The following is an 18,747-nucleotide window of genomic DNA, read 5'->3' as shown; positions in this document are numbered from 1 at the left end:
TAAAATATTCACCGAACTCGCCTCTAAATAAGCCCATTGTTACGCATGCTGTGTGGCATGTGTCACCGTCTTGTTGAACCTTCATATTATGCAAGTCAAGCTCTTGCATTTTGAGCAAAACAAAAGTTGGGTATCATCTCACGATAGCGCTCACCATTCACAGTTACGTAACGATTCGCATCACCTTTGAAGAAGTACGGTTCAATGATGCCACCAGCCCATAAACCGCACTAAACTGTGACTTTTTTTAGATGCATTGGTAGCTCTTACAAAGCTTCTGGCTGATCTTAACTCTAAAATCAACAATTCTGCTTATTTATTTACATACCCATTGAGCCAAAAATGAGGTTCATCGCTGAACACAATTTTTCAATAAAAGAAAATGGATCTTAGGCCAACTTTCCAAGAGCCCATTCACCAAATTTTATTGATTTTAAATTTGATTTATTGCTTGAATCCGAAGATCTACTTACTTTTCTGTGTATACACGAAAACAATGCAATGAACATGGCCAATGCGATCCAAGGTGGATCGTATATAAGATTCGTACAACAGAACGTTACAAGCGTAGCGTAGCTTTTATCACATGGACAGAAATTTTACTGCATTTCAAGTAAATATCTTAAGTTTTGTGTATTATAAAGTCCAGTTATTAAATTTTATTTCATTATATATTGCACAATAGTAATAAGTATTTATATATTCAAATTTATAGATATGTTTCCCTCGACCAATAAAATATGTGATGCAGTTCATATCTTTGATATTTGGCTTATTTGAATACTAGTTGGGAACCCTGGAACAAATTCATTCCTTTTGTGTTCCTAACAATATAATAGAATGGATGATTGGCATTGAATACTTTAGGACTGGGTGGTGGCAGACTTGCAGAGGTTATCCGCATCATTGTCATACCTGAAACAATTAGATAAAACATATTTTTAAAAGTGGAAAACACATATGCATATTTATTTGATTTATCAATTGAGAGGTGCTGCACTATTGTCAAGACCTCCTCCAATCGGACGTAAGTTATGTCTACAGATGAGTTTCTTCCGAGAACTACCGAACGCTTGATATCCTTTTATGTGCTCAATACTCTATATCGGGAGATCGGTCTATATGGCAGCTATATCCAAATATGGTCCGATCTTAACCACATTTGACAGGATAGGTGTCTACCAGAACACACTGTGCCAAATTTCATCGAATACCCTATATCGGGAGATCCGGTTGGCGGGTGGTCGGTCTATACAGCACCTATACCCAAATATAGTCCGATCTGAACCACACTTCACAGAAATGGACAGGGGTCTACTAGAACTCACTGTGCCAAATTTGATCGAAATCGGACGAAAAATGACCAATTTATTGCCTCAAGACTTTAAGCCTGGAGATCGGTCTATATAGCGGCTATTGCAAATTGCAAATTTTGCCCATGAACATTCCACTAAGGAACAGGGGCAAACTGCTCAGATATCAATGAGTGCAGTCTGATTCAAGTTTAAGCTCAATGATAACGAGCATCCTTCTTATAGCCGAGTACGAACGGCGTGCCGCAGTGCGACACCTCTTTGGAGATAAGTTTTACATGGCATAGTACGTCACAAATGCATTAGGAGGGGAAAACCAACGCTGAAAATTTGTCTGATGTTCTCGCCAGGATTCGAACCCAGGCGTTCAGTGTCACAGGCGGGCATGCTAACCTCTGCGCTACAGTGGCCTCCATATAGCGTCTATATATTGGGTTGCCCAAAAAGTAATTGCGGATTTTTCATATAGTCGGCGTTGACAAATTTTTTCACAGCTTGTGACTCTGTAATTGCATTCTTTTTTCTGTCAGTTATCAGCTGTTACTTTTAGCTTGCTTCAAAAAAAAGTGTAAAAAAGTATATTTGATTAAAGTTCATTCTAAGTTTTATTAAAAATGCATTTACTTTCTTTTAAAAAATCTGCAATTACTTTTTGGGCAACCCAATACAACTAAAATTCGATTTTATGAAATCACCCGATCAGGCTTATATACAAAGAATACGAAATCATCAAAAATTGTTTGGAAAATGTTCCTATACCCAAGATATCTGCAAAATTATAAATACACAACTTTTGGGTACAAATAGGTAAATACCCGGGTATTTACCCAATATACCGGGTAAGTGCCTTTTATGTATTTACCCATCGCCCATCTCTAGTAAAACCCGATTAAGACTCAATCAGTAATGGAATTTTGTAAAGTGTTTTACCGTAAACCGTTAAGTTATAAAGTGATAACATAAAAGTTATTGTATTTGGTATTCAGTAGCCACTATTAACGATAATCGACATCACTTAAATCAGCTGTTTTCTCTAATGAATAGAAAATCGTCAACTTAACGAGAGACGAGAAATTAATTGCGATAGCTTTAGAGTATGAAAGGTATTCGGGAGTAGATTACAAATATGATCAGGAAGTGGGAATAGGCTTTATAATTTATTGATAACGGAAGGGGGCGGACCATCCACCCTTACCCCAAAAACACCACCCAAAATCAAAAATGGACTGATAAGGACAATATGATTATCAAATGAAAAGTATGCGGGAGTAGATAACGAATCTGGCATACAAATTCATGTCGTGGCATAGGGGGCTACCCCACCCCCACTAAAAAACGCCCAAAATGGGCACATTAGCAATCACGGTTATATAGGACTCGGTTTGTTTGTTCCGTATAGAGTGAAAAACGGCAGAACCGATTTTCTCGAAATTTTTGCATATTGGGTAGGATAACCTGGAAGGAAACATAGGCTATAAAATTTTTCGGTATCGGAAGGGGGAACGGACCTTCCTCCTTATGCCAAAAACACAACCCAAAATCAAAAGTGGACCGATCGGCACAATATGTATATCAAATGAAAGGTATTGGAGAATAGAATACGAATATAATATTAAAATTTGAGTCTAAGTACCCATCGGGTCGCCCCAACTCCAAAACTCCCCCAAACAGACATATTGCACGTTCATTTCAATATAGGGCTCAAATGAAAGGTATTCGGGAGTAGATTTTGAATCTGTCATACAAAATCAGATCGAAGTATAGGGGGTCACGCCACACCTCAAAATCACCATAAGACCCATTATGACTATATGATACTTGGCTGAACCCATTTTCTTAAAATTTTCATAGATTTATGGTATTAAAATTTCTGTTCAAGTACCCAGCGGGCCTCCCAACCCCAAAACTCCTCTGAACAGATATATTCGAAGTTCATGTCAATATGGGACTCAAATGAAAAGTAGTAGTCAGTAGATTACAAATTTGGTATAAAACATTAGGTCGAAGTAATAGGAGGTCGCCCACCCCCAAATACCCCCAAATGGACATATTAGCCAACCATGGGTATAGGAGACTCAAATGAAGGGTATTAGAGAATAGATTACTAATATGACATTTAAATTTGTTTCAAGTCTAGGTGGCGCTTTTCCTCCTAAAGATACGTCAAATGGGTTATTTGACCCATTATGACAATTTGAGACTCAAATGAAAGGTATTTGAGAGTAGAAAACTAATTTGATATCCCTTTTTGGAGCCAAGTGTTTTGGGGTATGTCCTAAGGCGCCACCTAAACTGAAGTTTATTTCCATTGGGAATAAAGGACGAAATTGATATGTATTTGCAGTGCAGAGTGCCGGTGGCCGCCCCAGCCCCAAAACGCCCTCTAAACGGTTCATATTTACCGGCCATGGCAATATGGGGCTCAAATTAAAGGGATTTGGAAGTGAAGCACAAATTTGATATCCATATTTAAATCGAAATGTCTGATGTGCCATCCATCCCCCAATAAAAACATTACCCTAAGGAAGAGCATTACCACCAGAAACCGAGAAGGGGCAAATTCTCACAATCAATGAGTGCTTTCCGATTCAAGTTTAAACTCAATGATAAGGGACCTTTTTTTATAGCCGAGTCCGAACGGCGTCCCGCAGTGCGACACCTCTTTGGGGAAAATTTTTTAAATGACCATGCATGGCATTGCACCTCGCAAATGTCGCCAACATTAAGTGGGGATTAACACCGCTTTGTCCGATGTTCTCGCCAGGATTCGAACGCGTTCAGCGTCATAGGCTACAATGGCAAGAATTCGATATCCGCATTCAGGGTGAAGTGTCCCCACCCTAAAAAGATAGTAAAGCGGGCCCGGTTCGGCTAGTAGCTGCCATATAAAACGATCCGGCATCTTCACTTCCTGAGCCTCTAGCGGGCGCCATTGTTATCCGATTTGGCTGAAATTTTGTAAAACAGCTTCTCTTATGACCTTAAACACATGTGTCATATATGGTCTGAGTCGGTCTATAGCCTGATACAGCTCCCATATAAACCGATCCTCCTATTTTACTTCTTGAGCCCCTTAAGGGCGCAATTCTTATTCGAATTGGCTGAAATGTTACACTGTTAACGAGGAATTAGAGAATATGTTAATCGTTAGTGCAAATCGATTTTCCGTTACAGAATTACGGTACAGGACTCAAGTTGCATCCAAAACTTATCTTAATTAAAGGATGTTATGATTGTTTCTCTTAGACCAATAATTTAGTAATAGTTGATCTTAAAATCCAAAATGATATTTATTGGTATGTACCCATCTTCTTATATGTATATGAACTAGAATTTCCTGCTGCGCTATTGAAACTGTACTTGGACACCCTGGAACAATGTTATGCCTCCGTTATTCCTTATGCAATAGTAAAAGGCGTGGTCGGCATTAAAAGCTTTTGGAGGTTTCGGTTTGCTGCCTGAAGATTTTTTAGTTTTTATTATCATGCCTGGAAACGAAGTGAAGTATGTTTTAGATTTTTTTTATGCTAACATATATTATTCGCAAGAAAACATAGATTAGGGTGTAGGTTTAAAATCAAAATAAGAAAAAGCTACATTAGTGGTGTAGGGTATACTTAGCACAGTTGTTGGAATTCGGATGAGAATTGTGCCCTCCATAGGCTCAAGAAGTATAATCGGAAGATCGGTTTACAAGGAAACCGAACGTAATTGAGCCAGAACTACTCTGGTTTGCCGGGCGAGGTCGATTTCTTCGGGTGCAATGGGTGGTGGTCGTTCTCCAAGGACTACATTCACCCGGTAGCCAATTACCGCATCTGCTACCGTGTCTCCAAAGAGGTCTCGCATTGCGACACGCCGTTCGGACTCGGCTATAAAAAGGAGGCCCCTTATCATTGAGCCTAAAACTTGAATCGGACTGCACTCATTGATACGTGAGAAGTTAGCCCCTGTTCCTTATTGGAATGTTCATGGGCAAAAAACATTGGCGTAGCTAGACATTTTTCCTTGGGGGTGCTATAGCCCAAACAAAAAAACTTAAAACAAGTAAAAAGGGATTCAGCTCTTCCGGGAAAAACATTGGATACCTATCACCTCGGGTATATAAAGGGTAATTTTTTAGCTATTACCTTTTTGTCAACACTTTTGTCATGGGCAAAAAACATTGGCGTAGCTACCCATTTTTCCTGGGGGGTGCTATAGCCCAACCAAAAAAACAACAAAAAAACTTAAAACAAGTAAATAGGGATTCAGCTCTTTCAAGAAAAACATTGGATGCCTATCACCTCGGGTATATAAAGGGTAATTTTTTAGCTATTAACTTTTTGTCAACACTGGTTTAAACAGCTCACGCACGCACTGTAGACATTTGACAGTGAAACAAAACACGAATGTTTCACTGTCAAAAGTCTACAGTTTGGTCTATAATTTAACCACGAATCGGCTTACAAACGAACAACGCTTGCAAATTATTGAATTTATTATAAAAATGCGTACTCTCTTAAGAAATTTCATCGCGCGAAGCTCATTCTTCGCTCAATGGGTGCGTAAAATATCAAAATTGTCGATTTTGGGGTGAAGATCTGCCAGAAGTATTGCAAAAGCTACCATTGCATCCAGAAAAAGTCATAGTTTGCGGTTTATGGGCTGGTGGCATCATTGGACCGTACTTCTTTAAAGATGATGCGAATTGTAACGTAACTGTGAATGGTGAGCGCTACTGTGAGATGATATCCATCTTGTTTTTGCCCAAAATGCAAGAGCTGAACTTGCTTGACACCTGGTTTCAACAAAGCGGTGCCACACAACTCGCGTAACATTTTATTTCACGTTCGGGACCGGGATAGACAAGCCCGCTTCAATTAACGCATTGGAAGACAACTTTGAAGCATTCATTCGTTAATGATGAAATGTAGGAAAGAGTATGCCAAAATTTAACTAAGCGGATGGACTTTTGGAGGCGCAGTCACGGTTAACACTTGCATGAAATAATCTTCAAACATTAAATTTTATGGACCGTGCTATCGATTAAAATAAAGATTTCAAGCATTTTTCTTATTTTTATGTGTTTTTATACCCTCCACCATAGAATGGGGGTATATTAATTACGTCATTCTGTTTGTAACACCTCGAAGTATGCGTCTAAGACCCCATAAAGTATATATATTCTTGATCGTCATGTCATTTTTAGTCTATCGAGATATGTTCGTCCGTCTGTCCGTCTGATGGGATTCGTTGCACATACCCTTTTTACCCCAGTATCGGGGAGATGAGTCTGGAAATTAACATTGTAGTCAACGAATATAAGCGGAATTTGTGAATGAAACACTTGGGGCAATCTTACTCAGGTACCCGTTTAGGCGAGCTGTGGTCTACTGTTCAGTCACTCTCATCAGAAGGGATGACCGGACCTTTGTCACTTTTGGAGATGGTATTGTGACTGAGATCTGTTTTAGACTGCCTGACCATAATACGGTCCTGCAGGACGAGGTCATGGTGATCACGTAATGCGTGAGATGGTGTGATGTTAACGCGAGGACGTTGGTTTACTGTCTTTACGGACTGTAAACTGACCCTAAAGGCAATTACAACCAGGGCGGTAAAGTCAGGAACAGTCTTGAAGTGTAAGAAGGGGATTAACACCTTCTCTGAGAATGGCAAGATCCGCATCATTTGGGTGCCGAGCCATAGCGGAGTAAGGGGGAATGAAATAGCAGATGATTTGGCAGTACAGGCCAGAGGAATGCCGTCGGGTCGACGCAGTCCGGTTCAACAGCGTGGGCTACGAACGTGGGCATGTAACACTGTGGCACAACGAAACGGTCGTCAGGGCGACGAAAATCCTATGGGGAGGTACGGATTGTCAGAGGACGACGCTACAACTGAAAGGAAGCAAGCAGGAGGTCAGTAAAGTTTTCGGTATTATAACAGGACACATAGGACTACGTGCTCCCTTATGCAAGATCGGTGTGGCAAGTGATAGCATATGTAAGGCATGCGAGATGATAAGTCGTTGGAGCATTTCCTATGTCATTTCACGGCTTTCGCGGCCAACAGACACCGATATTTAGGTGGGGGGACACAATACCAGACAAAATCCAACTAGGGAGCGTGATAGGGAAAACAATTAGGGATTTTGTAAGCAACACAGAATTCTGACTTGAATTTTCTTTTTCGAGTTAGCTTTTTAGTATTTTGAGCGCAAAATATGCCGATTACTGGCTTAGGTCCATGTCCATAGTGGCATGGGGCGGATTAAAATCCGAACTCTCTTTTCAATCTAACCTAAACTAACTGTGACTGATCCGAAGAGATGCGCCAGATTTTTCAACCGTCAATTTAATGTGCATTCCGAGAGTTACAGGGCTAGGAGCAGGGCCTTTCGTCATGTCCATGATCTCGGAGCCAAAGAACAGCCATGACAATTTACTGTGGACGAAGTTACGAATGTCATCCGTGGCGCCAATTCATACAAGGCATTGGGTCTCGACGGAATCTCTACACCGATGCTGAAGAATCTGAATCTACTTAGAGTCAAGTATCTTACAACTGTTCTCAACCTGTCTTTGAACAATCTTCTAATACCCGATGTCTTGAAAATGTGCAGAGCGATCCCGCTACTGAAGCCTGGAAAAGACCCTAGTAAGGGGTAGTCGTACAGATCGATCTCCCATCTCTCATCAGTAGCCAACACGTTTAAAAGACTACTACTTCCGAGAATCGTTAGAAAATTTTCATTCGCCGAGCATCATCATGGATTTCGAAGACTGCATGTCACAACATCGGGTTTGCATGTCATCATTGCACATATTTGGCGTGGCTTCAATCAGCACAGGCCATGTGATACGGTCGCCCTCGTGGCACTGGTCCTATCGAAGGCCTTCGACACGTTCAGCCATGCCAAACTATCTCGCCAATACGTCCCTCCAGTCAGACCTGAAACCTTGGGCCGCGAATTATCTGTATGGTCGCCAGTTATTTGTGGAATTTAGGGATAAAAAATCGAAAGACCGTAAAGTGTATCACTTTCCCTTGAGATGATATCTCCTGCTTGATATAACCTCTACCTATCCTGCATTCCATCCCCTCCAGATGTCATGGAGATCGTATTATATGTGGATGTTTGCACGATCAGGACAAAAGTCCCCCTCCCCTCCGTATCATGTGCGGACATTTGTACGATCATGGCTTCAGAATCCCCCCCCCCCCCCCCCCCCTTTTGGGGACTTCTGCGATAGATTTAACGTCTACCTCAATGAACCTGCCACTTATTTCGCTGCAAGATATCTGAATATATCTGCCATTAATTATTCAGCGACATGAGGTGTGTAGGGAGCTGAAAGTGATGGTCGATGGAGGAAAAACTCCGACTATCAACTGTCCCAAAATACTGGTGTCTTATTAGACAGGACTGACAAATTCTCCTTACATGTCATAGTCATTTGCGATAAAGTCAAAAGTAGTAACAAGGTCCTCAAGTCACCTGTCGTCAGCACTTGGGGTGCTGACAAAGAAAACTTGTTGACCACGTACAAAGCGATTGGCCGTTCTGTGATAAGTTATGCAGCGTCATTGTGATCTCGTCAGATCTGTGACACGCAGTAGAATAATATTCAGATCTGTCAGATTGCCGCTCTTCGAACTGTAACGAGCAGTCTCCTCAGTTCTCACGTGGACCAACTTCATCAGGAGACAAAAATCCTACCATTGCGAAGACATAACTACATGCTGTCTAATCAATACCTCCTAGGTTGTTCTCGCAGAGACCATCCAAATAATCATCTTGTGGAGAGGTAACCACAGTCCGGAAGCCTTAAGGTACATCTATATGATCTAGAGGGTGAGATTCAGCGCTACAAGAGAGAACCTCTAGATCAAGCGGCATATCAAGCGGGTCTAGACAACATTCATTCAGACAAGGTAGCAGATGGGATGAATAACTACCTGATGAATGTGGTCTTTGGAGAACAACCACCTCAAATTGCACCTGAGGAAACCGACCTCCTCAGGAAACTCAGAGTAGTTCTGGCTCAATTACAATCCAGCAGATGTAGCCGCTAAAATTCCTACAGAACAATGATTGGTGCCTACATCCAGAATGTTTGTCCCGATTGTGACCAGGGACCACACGTCACCTGTTGAACCAGTCCAGCCAGAGCCACTCGTTTAAAACCCAAAACCCCTTGGATGCACCCCATCTTAGTCGCAGAGTTCCTGGATCTGGCTACTCAACAGAATCGAGCAAATGAAAGATAGAAGACAGCACACTGCTACAACAACAATAGCCGATTAATTGAAGCTTTATATTGGGTTGCCCAAAAAGTAATTGCGGAGTTTTTAAATGAAAGTAAATGCATTTTTAATAAAACTTAGAATGAACTTTAATCAAATATACTTTTTTTACACTTTTTTTCTAAAGCAAGCTAAAAGTAACAGCTGATAACTGACAGAAGAAAGAATGCAATTACAGAGTCACAAGCTGTGAAAAAATTTGTCAACGCCGACTATATGAAAAATCCGCAATTACTTTTTGGGCAAAACAATAGTACCGATTGGTCTAAATATCTGGCTTGTGTTTTTTTTGGTTGTTATAAGAGTATCAACAAAAATTTGGGTTTAATCAGTCCACTCATCTCTGATATTCATTTCTCGAATACGTTGCTGAATACTCGAAACCTTTTAGCCATCGTTTAAGGAAATAACTAAAGAACCCTGAACAATTGGTCTAATAGTGGTTTATGTCTAAAATTAGTAAAAGAAGATGAACATCAGAACCTACCTGTGGCAGCAGCAGCCTCCGTTCCTTTTTCGTTAACATCAATGAAGGCCTTGTGAATTACTTTCGAAACTGCCAAACGCTCTGTTGTGTTCAACATATTGCCAAACTCAGCCTCTCTGGAGAACATGCGTGCCATGCCCAACTAGAAATGGCAAACAAAAGATGAATCACATGATTTTGTTTTAAAAAAAAGTCGTCAAAATACCTGTTGAAGAACTCCGCTTAGTTCTACATTGAATTCGGTCTTAAATTTCGGGAAGTCTACAATGACGTCAGTAGTATACATTTTCTGGGCCAATTCGTTTAGCGATACCGACTTCAGTTTCTCCTCCAACTTGGCTAAGCCAGTGCGAGACTTGGGCAACAACACCAACATGGATAGATCAGAATCTTTGTAACGCATTTCCAATGCAGTGGCATCCAGTTCTGCAAATTCGCCATAGCGAAAACGAGAACGAACATGCATCATTTTCACCTTGACTTTGTTCTGTTCATCCAAATAGAAATCTTTGTCCTTGGTATTTCTTTCCGGAAAGCTATTCACCCACTCTCCCTTAAAGTGAATGGCATTCAACAACACCATGCGTGTATCCTTGTTCAACAAGTCCGGCGATATAAGGTTCTTGATCAAATGATTAGTTTTCGTTTCCACCCATGAGTTAATGTTATTGGCTGCTTGGGTATTCTGAGCAAAATCGATATTTTCAGCCTTTGAGAAGAATTTTTGGGTAAGCAAATCATTGAACTTGGTCAGTACTTCATAGTTCTTCATGACATAAATCTTATTGGCGATCTTCAAAATGTTGCTATTAGCATATTGAGATAAGATCGCAAAGTACTTATCGGCCAAGGTTTCCTCCTTTACCGCGGGAAAGCCCAATCCTTTGTCCATTTCGGCAGCTGTTTGCCCGGTAGCTCCCATGCGAGCCATTGACAGACATGTTTGAATGGAGAATGGTGAAAAAATGATATTTTTCTTTTCATTAGGTTTAACCAATTGGGAGGCAAGCCTAAAAGCGAAGTTTTCTGAGCTTTTGGTAAAATCTGCATCATTCATGAGGGTGGTGGAATCCTGCATGCTGGGATCTGTTAAAATGAGGAGCATAGCACAAATGCCCACAATAGTGGGAGCTTTCACTGAAAGAAAAATGAAGAAATTATCAACATTAATAGAATTGTCAACAAAAAATAACCAGGAAACGCATTAAGTTCGCCCGGGCCGAACTTTGGATAGCCAACCCTATGGATATATTTATTCTTCTATTTAATTACAACCATCTGCTATATCCATGTACATACTAGGAGCAGAAAAGGATCGTATTAAGAATGACTATAAAGTGAAGAAGGACAAGAATTGCGGCTTTTGTGGACTTGAAAACCTCCCTAATTGACAGATCGGTCTATATGCCAGCAGTACGTAAATATGGCACGGTAGCGACCATATTCAGTTTGAATATCGGGGTGCCTATAACAACTCACTGTTCCGAATTTCAACGAAATTGGGCAATAAGTGCCGCTTTAATGATCTCATAATCCTAAATCGCTTGATTTTTGTATATGACAGCTTAATTCAAATATGGTCCGATTTGGACCATGTTCAGGCCTAATGTCGCGGAGCCTAGTGCAACTCACTGTTCCAAATTTGAGATAAATTAAGTAATTGATGTTGCTTTCATGGGCTTAAAACTCTATATCGGCAGAACGGTCTATATGAAAGATATCTTCTTATATACAACAAGTAGGAAGGCATTAAGTTCGCCCGGGCCGAACTTTGGATACCCACCACCTCGGGTATATATGTAAACCCCCTTTCATCGCAATCCGATGAAAATTGGATAACTTATGCACCCAAATTCGGCACGGACATTGAGTGGTCTTATAAATATCAGTCACTGTTGAGTTTTGTATTATTTCAAATTTCAACAAAATCGTGTAATATACAAAGCTTTTATGAGCTTCAGACCCTTAACCGGCATATCGGTCTATATGACAGCTATATCTAAATACTGACCGATCTGAACCATATTTGAGTCGGATGTTGGGAAGCATAAAACTACTCACTGTTTGAAATTTCAGCGAAATCGGTTAAAAAATAAATGGGCTTCAGGCCCTTTTATGGGCTTCAGACCCTTTATCGGGAGATCGATCTATATGGCAGCTGTATCTAAATGTAGTCAGATCCAAACCATATTTGGGGCGGATGGCGAGAGACCTAAAACTACCCTTTGTTTCAAATTTCATCAAAATCGGGTAATAAATAGAGCTCTTATGGGCTTCAGATCCTTAATCGGCAGATCGGTTTATATGGCAGCTATATCTATTCCGATTTGAACCATACTTGGGTCCTATGTTTGGAAGACTAGGACTACTCACAGTTTCAAATTTCAGCGAAATTGATTAAAAAACAAAGCTTTTATGGGCTTCAGACCCTTAATCGGCAGAACGGTCTATATGGCAGCTATATCTAAATGTAGTCAGATTCAAACCATATTTGGGACGGATGTCGGGAGACCTAAAACAACCCTTTGTTTAAATTTTTAGCGAAATCAGGTAATAATTAGAGCTCTTATGGGCTTCAGACCCCTAATCGGGAAATCGGTCTATATGGCAGCTATATCTAAATATAGTCCGATCTGAACCATATTTGGGTCCTATGTTGGGAAGCCTTGGACTACTCACTTTTTCAAATTTAAGCGAAATCGATTAAAAAACAAAGCTTTTATGGGCTTCAGACCCTGTATCGGGAGATCAGTCTATATGGCAGCTGTATCTAAATATCGTCCGATCTGAGCCATATTTAAGTCCTATGTTGGGAGGTGTAAAACTACTCAAAGTTTAAAATTTCAGCGAAATCGATTAAAAAATGAAGATTTAATGGGCTTCAGACCTTTTATCGGGAGATCGGTATATATGGCAGCTAGATCTAAATATCGTCCGATCTGAACCATATTTAGATCAGATGACGGTAGGCTTAAAGCAACTCACTGTTTAAAATTTCAGCAAAATCGGGTAAGAAATAAAGCATTTATGGGCTTCAGACCCCTTATCGGCAGATCGGTATATATGGCAGCTATATATAAACATAGTCCGAACTGAAACATATTTAGGTCAGATGTCGGGAAGTCTTAAACTACTCACTGTTTTAAATTTCAGCGAAATCGGTTAAAAAACGAAACATTTATCGGCAGATCGGTCTATATATCAGCTATATCCAAACATAGTCCGATTTGGCCCGTGGACGTATCTGTGCCTTATTTCAGCTCAATAGCTCAATTTTTGAAGGCTGTAGAGTGATTACAACGGACGGACGGACAAACACACGGACATCGTTAAATCGTCTTAGAATTTTACGACGATCCGAAATGTATAGGGCTCAATCTTGTAAGATTTAGATGAAATTTTTCACAAAAATTCTGCTATGGTCTCCAAACCAAGTACGGATATTTTACTTGTTGACAGAGCATTATATATTGGGTTGCCCAAAAAGTAATTGAGGATTTTTTTAAAGAAAGTAAATGCATTTTTAATAAAGCTTAGAATGAACTTTAATCAAATATACTTTTTTTCACTTTTTTTCTAAAGCAAGCTAAAAGTAACAGCTGATAACTGACAGAAGAAATAACAGAGTCACAAGCCTTTGAAAAAAATTTGTCAACGCCGACTATATGAAAAATCCGCAACCCAATAATTTAAAAGACACAACAAGTATTTGCTTCTGAGTTTATTCAAAATGAAAGTAATTTGTGTTCAAGTTTAATAGTGAGATTGTGTTCCATTTGGCTGGAATAACTTAGCTGGCTATTGTTGGCGAACTCATACACTTCAAAGTGAACAAAATGTTTATCTGTCGCATCACCAAACAACACCTGGAATGGTGCGGATAGTGAAAGCTGGAATTCAATGAAATCCTCGCGCAGTGGCAATCAAGTGACTAACTATATGAAAATATGTCATGAAAGTCTAACATATACTGAGCAAATAAGGGCGGGCAAAAATTGGGCTAAGCCGAACTTTTGATACCCTACATCCCATTGGATATGCAGAAATGTAGAATTTCGATAAAAATCTGTACATTTGTGGAGGTCATAATGGAAATCGCTGTTCGAAATTTTTAGAAGACCGTCTATCAGCCGGTCTTCTAAAAATTTTGCAAGGGCCCTTAAAAACGAAAATCGTCCAAATTGGACGAACATATGTTTGGGAGTTTTATTCAAATCTGGTGGAACAAAACCCGAATTAGAGTTGGAAAGGAAAGTGTTCAGCAAAATTTTAAGAAGATCGGTTGATTAATGCGCTTGTAAGGCTCTAGAAGCGAAAATCGGGCGATACAATTATATGAGATCTATATCTAAATCTGAACCGATTTTAACCAAATTCAAGAAATCCATTGTGGAAATCTTCGTGCAACATTTCGTGCGAATAGGTTGACAAATGACGATATGATTGCAATACACAATTCGAAGCCTGGGGTCGAATCCTGGCGAGAACATCACAAAAAATGTTTAGTGTTGGTTATCCTTTTCTTATGCTTGCGACATTTGTGTAAAACCTTCCCTCATTGCTACGAAGAAGTTTACCCCTGTTCCTTAATGCATTATTATATAATATATTTGTCCGATTCGAACTGCAAGCTCGCCCATAAATATTGCATTAAGGATCGGTATATATATACCGATTTCTTCCAATTTCAATAGGCTTCGTTTCTAGATCAGCCGGGCCGAGTTTTGGGAACCCACCACCATTGATTCTAAAGGGTGATTTTTTTGAGGTTAGGATTTTCATGCATTAGTATTTGACAGATCTCGTGGGATTTCAGACATGGTGTCAAAGAGAAAGATGCTCAGTATGCTTTGACATTTCATCATGAATAGACTTACTAACGAGCAACGCTTGCAAATCATTGAATTTTATTACCAAAATCAGTGTTCGGTTCGAAATGTGTTCAAATTTTGACAAATTTTGTTCAGCGATGAGGCTCATTTCTGGTTGAATGGCTACGTAAATAAGCAAAATTGCCGCATTTGGTGTGAAGAGCAACCAGAAGCCGTTCAAGAACTGCCCATGCATCCCGAAAAATGCACTGTTTGGTGTGGTTTGTACGCTGGTGGAATCATTGGACCGTATTTTTTCAAAGATGCTGTTGGACGCAACGTTACGGTGAATGAACACATTTCGAACCGAACACTGATTTTGGTAATAAAATTCAATGATTTGCAAGCGTTGCTCGTTAGTAAGTCTATTCATGATGAAATGTCAAAGCATACTGAGCATCTTTCTCTTTGACACCATGTCTGAAATCCCACGTGATCTGTCAAATACTAATGCATGAAAATCCTAACCTCAAAAAAATCACCCTTTACTAAAATATGGGAGCTATATCTAGTAATAGACCGAATTGGACCGTACTTGGCGAAGTTGTTGAGAGTCACTACAGAACACTATATGCGAAATTTCAGCCAATTCGGAAAAAAATCGCTGCTTGTAAGGGCTCAAGATGTCAAATCGGGATTGTTCTTGACCGATTCGAACCGTACTTGGCATAGTTGTTGAGAGTCATAAACAAAATGTCAGCCAAATCGGATGCAAAATGCGGCTTCCATGGGCTCAAGAAGTCAAATCGGTTTATATGGGATCTATATCAGATTTGTGCACAGATTTAAACCGTACTTGGCACAGTTGTAAGTCAAAATAGAACACTATATGCAAAATTTCAGCCAAATCGGACAAAAATTGCGGCTTCCTGGGGCTCAGGAAGTCAAATCGGCAGATCGGTTTATATGGGAGCTATATCGGGTTATAGACCGATTTGGACCGTACTTGGCTTCATTGTTGGGAGTCATAAAAAATTGCGGCTTCCTGGGGCTCAGGAAGTCAAATCGGTAGATCGGTTTATATGGGAGCTATATCGGGTTATAGACCGATTTGGACCGTACTTGGCTTCATTGTTGGGAGTCATAACAGAATACTTTGTGCAAAATTTCAGCTAAATCGGATGAAAATTGGAGGCTTCCAGGGGCTCAAGAAGTCAAATTGGGAGATCAGTTTATACGGGAGCTATATCAGGATCTTGATCGATTTGGAGCGTCCTTGACACCGTTAATGAAAGTCAAAACAGAACACTGTGTGCAAAATTTTTGCCAAATTGTGGCTTACATGGGCTCAAGAAATCAAATCGGAAGACCGGTTTATGTAGAAGCTATATCCAAATCTACACCGATATGACCTATTTGCAATCTCCAGCGACCTACATTAATATTAAGTATCTGTGCAAAATTTCAAGTGGCTAGCTCTACGCGTTCGACCGCTATCGTGATTTCGATAGACGGACGGACGGACATTGCTAGTTCGAATCAGAACTTCGAGACGATCAAGAATGTATATACTTTATGGGGTCCAAGATCAATATTTCGAGGTGTTACAAATGGAATACGACGGGACTCATGGAAACACCGGAATCTTGGAACAATGACCTTAATCGAAGGTTTATAATTACGGAAATCATGGTGAAGGAATCTTTGAGGAGCTTCAAACCATTTAAGTCACCCGGACCTGATGGAATATTTCTCGGCGTTACTACAGAAAGAGGCATACTATCTGGCCAATATTTTCACATCATGTCTAGGACTTGCATATACTCCGAAAGCTCGGCAGGAGGCAAGGGTAGTGTTTATTCCGGCCCAGCTAGGCAAGTTATGCGACACCAAAGGCCTACAGAACCATAAGCCTTACGTCCTTTCTACTCAAAACCATGGAATGTATTGTGGACACCGCGATAAAGAGTAGGACATCCAGCGAACTGAACAAATACCAACAGCATGCCTATGTCAAGGGAAGGCCTCGGGGAACTGACCTGCACATGGTTGTGTATAAAATAGAAGAATCTTTTGATGCCAAAACGTACACCCTGGCGGTATGCATTGACATCGAGGGGGCTTTTAACAATGTGCGGACCGACACACTGATCCAATCCTTAGACAAGTACCGGGTGGACCCGGTCCTTAGTGACTAGATAAACCACATGCTAAGAAACAAGTGGATAAATTGTGTGTCCCATGGCGATGTTATCATACTTCTCAAGGGTAAGGATCCGAACGAGAAGACGAAGGTGGGCCAATTTAACGCATCACGTTTTCTAAATAAGACGTTTTCGATATCTGACAAGGTCAAATACTTAGGTGTGATCTTGGACAGGAATCTGAATTGAAAGTGTCACATTCAGGAGCGTGCTGATCGGATTCCTGAGATGAATCTTGAAGTCGAGTGCGAGGCACTGCTACCATCATCACAGTCTTGGATTGACGGAACCCTAGTATTGCCATCGGGAAGATCATGTTACACGGATAGATTAAAGCTAGAGGACAGAGTGGGCTTGTGGGTCTACATTGAAAACCCATGGACTGATATGTGTTTTAGACTGCCTGACCATAATACGGTCCTGCAGGCCGAGATCCGGGCGATCACGGAATGCGTGGTGTCTTGATATCGCGAGGACGTCGAGTGTGAACATCTTTACCGACAGTAAAATTGTCATAAGGCCAATAACAACCAGGACGGTAAGGTCACGAACAGTCTTGCAGTGTAAGAAGGAGATTAACGCCTTCTCTAAGGATGGCAAAATCCGCATCGTTTCGGTGCCGGGCCATAACGGAGTAAGGGGAAATGAAAGGGCAGACGATTTGGCGGTGAAGGCCAGAGAACTGCCGTCGATAAACTTGGTTAACCCGAAGCCTTTCGGGTCGACGCAGGCGGAGTTAAGGGAGTGGGTGAAACATCGAAACGGTCTGTAGATCATTGTGGAACAGCGAAACGGTCTGTAGATCATGAGAAGGCGAGGCTATTACTGAAAGGAAGCAAGAAGGAGGTCAGTATAGCTATTGGTATCATAACGGGACACATAGGACTACGAGCTCACTTATATAAAATCGGTGCGGCAAGTGAAATCATGTGTAGGGCATATGGGGAAAATTGTGAAACGTTGGAGCATTTCCTATGTCATTGCCCGGCTTTCGGGTCTAAAAGGGGTCGGGTCATTTAGTTGGGGACGCAATACCAGACATGAACCAATTTAGGGGAGTGGTATGGAAAACAAATAAGGATATTGAAAGTAGCACGGAATTCCTTAGGTGTATGTCCAGCGTATCATCGAACGCGTTAAGCTAGATGCTTGAAATTTTGCACAGATACTTAATATTGATGCAGGTCGTTGGGGATTGCAAATGGGCCATATCGATACAGATTTGATTTCTTGAGCCTCTGGAAGCCAGAAATTTCGTCCGATTTGCCTGAAATTTTGCATACAGTGTTCTCTTTTGACATCCACTGTGTTGAGTACGATCCAAATCCATCTATAACCTGATATAGCTCCCATATAAACCGATCTCCCGATTGGACTTCTTGAGCCCTTACAGTCCCCAATGTTTGTCCTATTAAGGTACAATTTTGCACATAGTGTTCTGTTATGATTCCCAAGAACTGAGCAAATCGGTCTATAAACTGATATAGCTCCCATGTAAACCGATCAACCAATTTGATTTCTTATGCCCCTGGAAGCCACAAAATTCGTCCGATTTGGCTGAAATATTGCTCATAGTGTTTTGTTACGACTTTCAACAACTAAGTATGGTTCAAGTTGGTCTATAAACTGATATAGCTCCC

At 40.7% G+C, this 18,747-nt stretch overlaps 1 protein-coding gene across 4 annotated transcripts in view; it reads right to left on the bottom strand.

Moving 5' to 3' along the window:
* Window positions 1-18,747, bottom strand: part of LOC106085166 (antichymotrypsin-2) — a 33,759-nt gene that overhangs the window by 12,064 nt on the left and 2,948 nt on the right. For 2 of the 4 annotated variants that reach the window (XM_013249251.2, XM_013249250.2), the window contains exons 2-3: window positions 10,298-11,229; window positions 10,093-10,234 (exon numbers count right to left, since the gene is read on the bottom strand). In XM_013249251.2, the coding sequence (XP_013104705.2) occupies window positions 10,093-10,234; window positions 10,298-11,229 (1,074 nt within the window). Of the gene's footprint in view, window positions 1-627; window positions 916-4,584; window positions 4,802-10,092; window positions 10,235-10,297; window positions 11,230-18,747 lie in introns of those variants that run through there. The other 2 variants (XM_013249252.2, XM_013249253.2) reach the window with 2 other exon arrangements.

Source organism: Stomoxys calcitrans, chromosome 5, assembly GCF_963082655.1.
Source record: "Stomoxys calcitrans chromosome 5, idStoCalc2.1, whole genome shotgun sequence".
NCBI lineage: Eukaryota > Metazoa > Arthropoda > Insecta > Diptera > Muscidae > Stomoxys > Stomoxys calcitrans.
The sequence above is the reverse complement of the archived record's forward strand: the minus strand, read 5'-3'. Positions and strand labels throughout refer to the sequence as shown.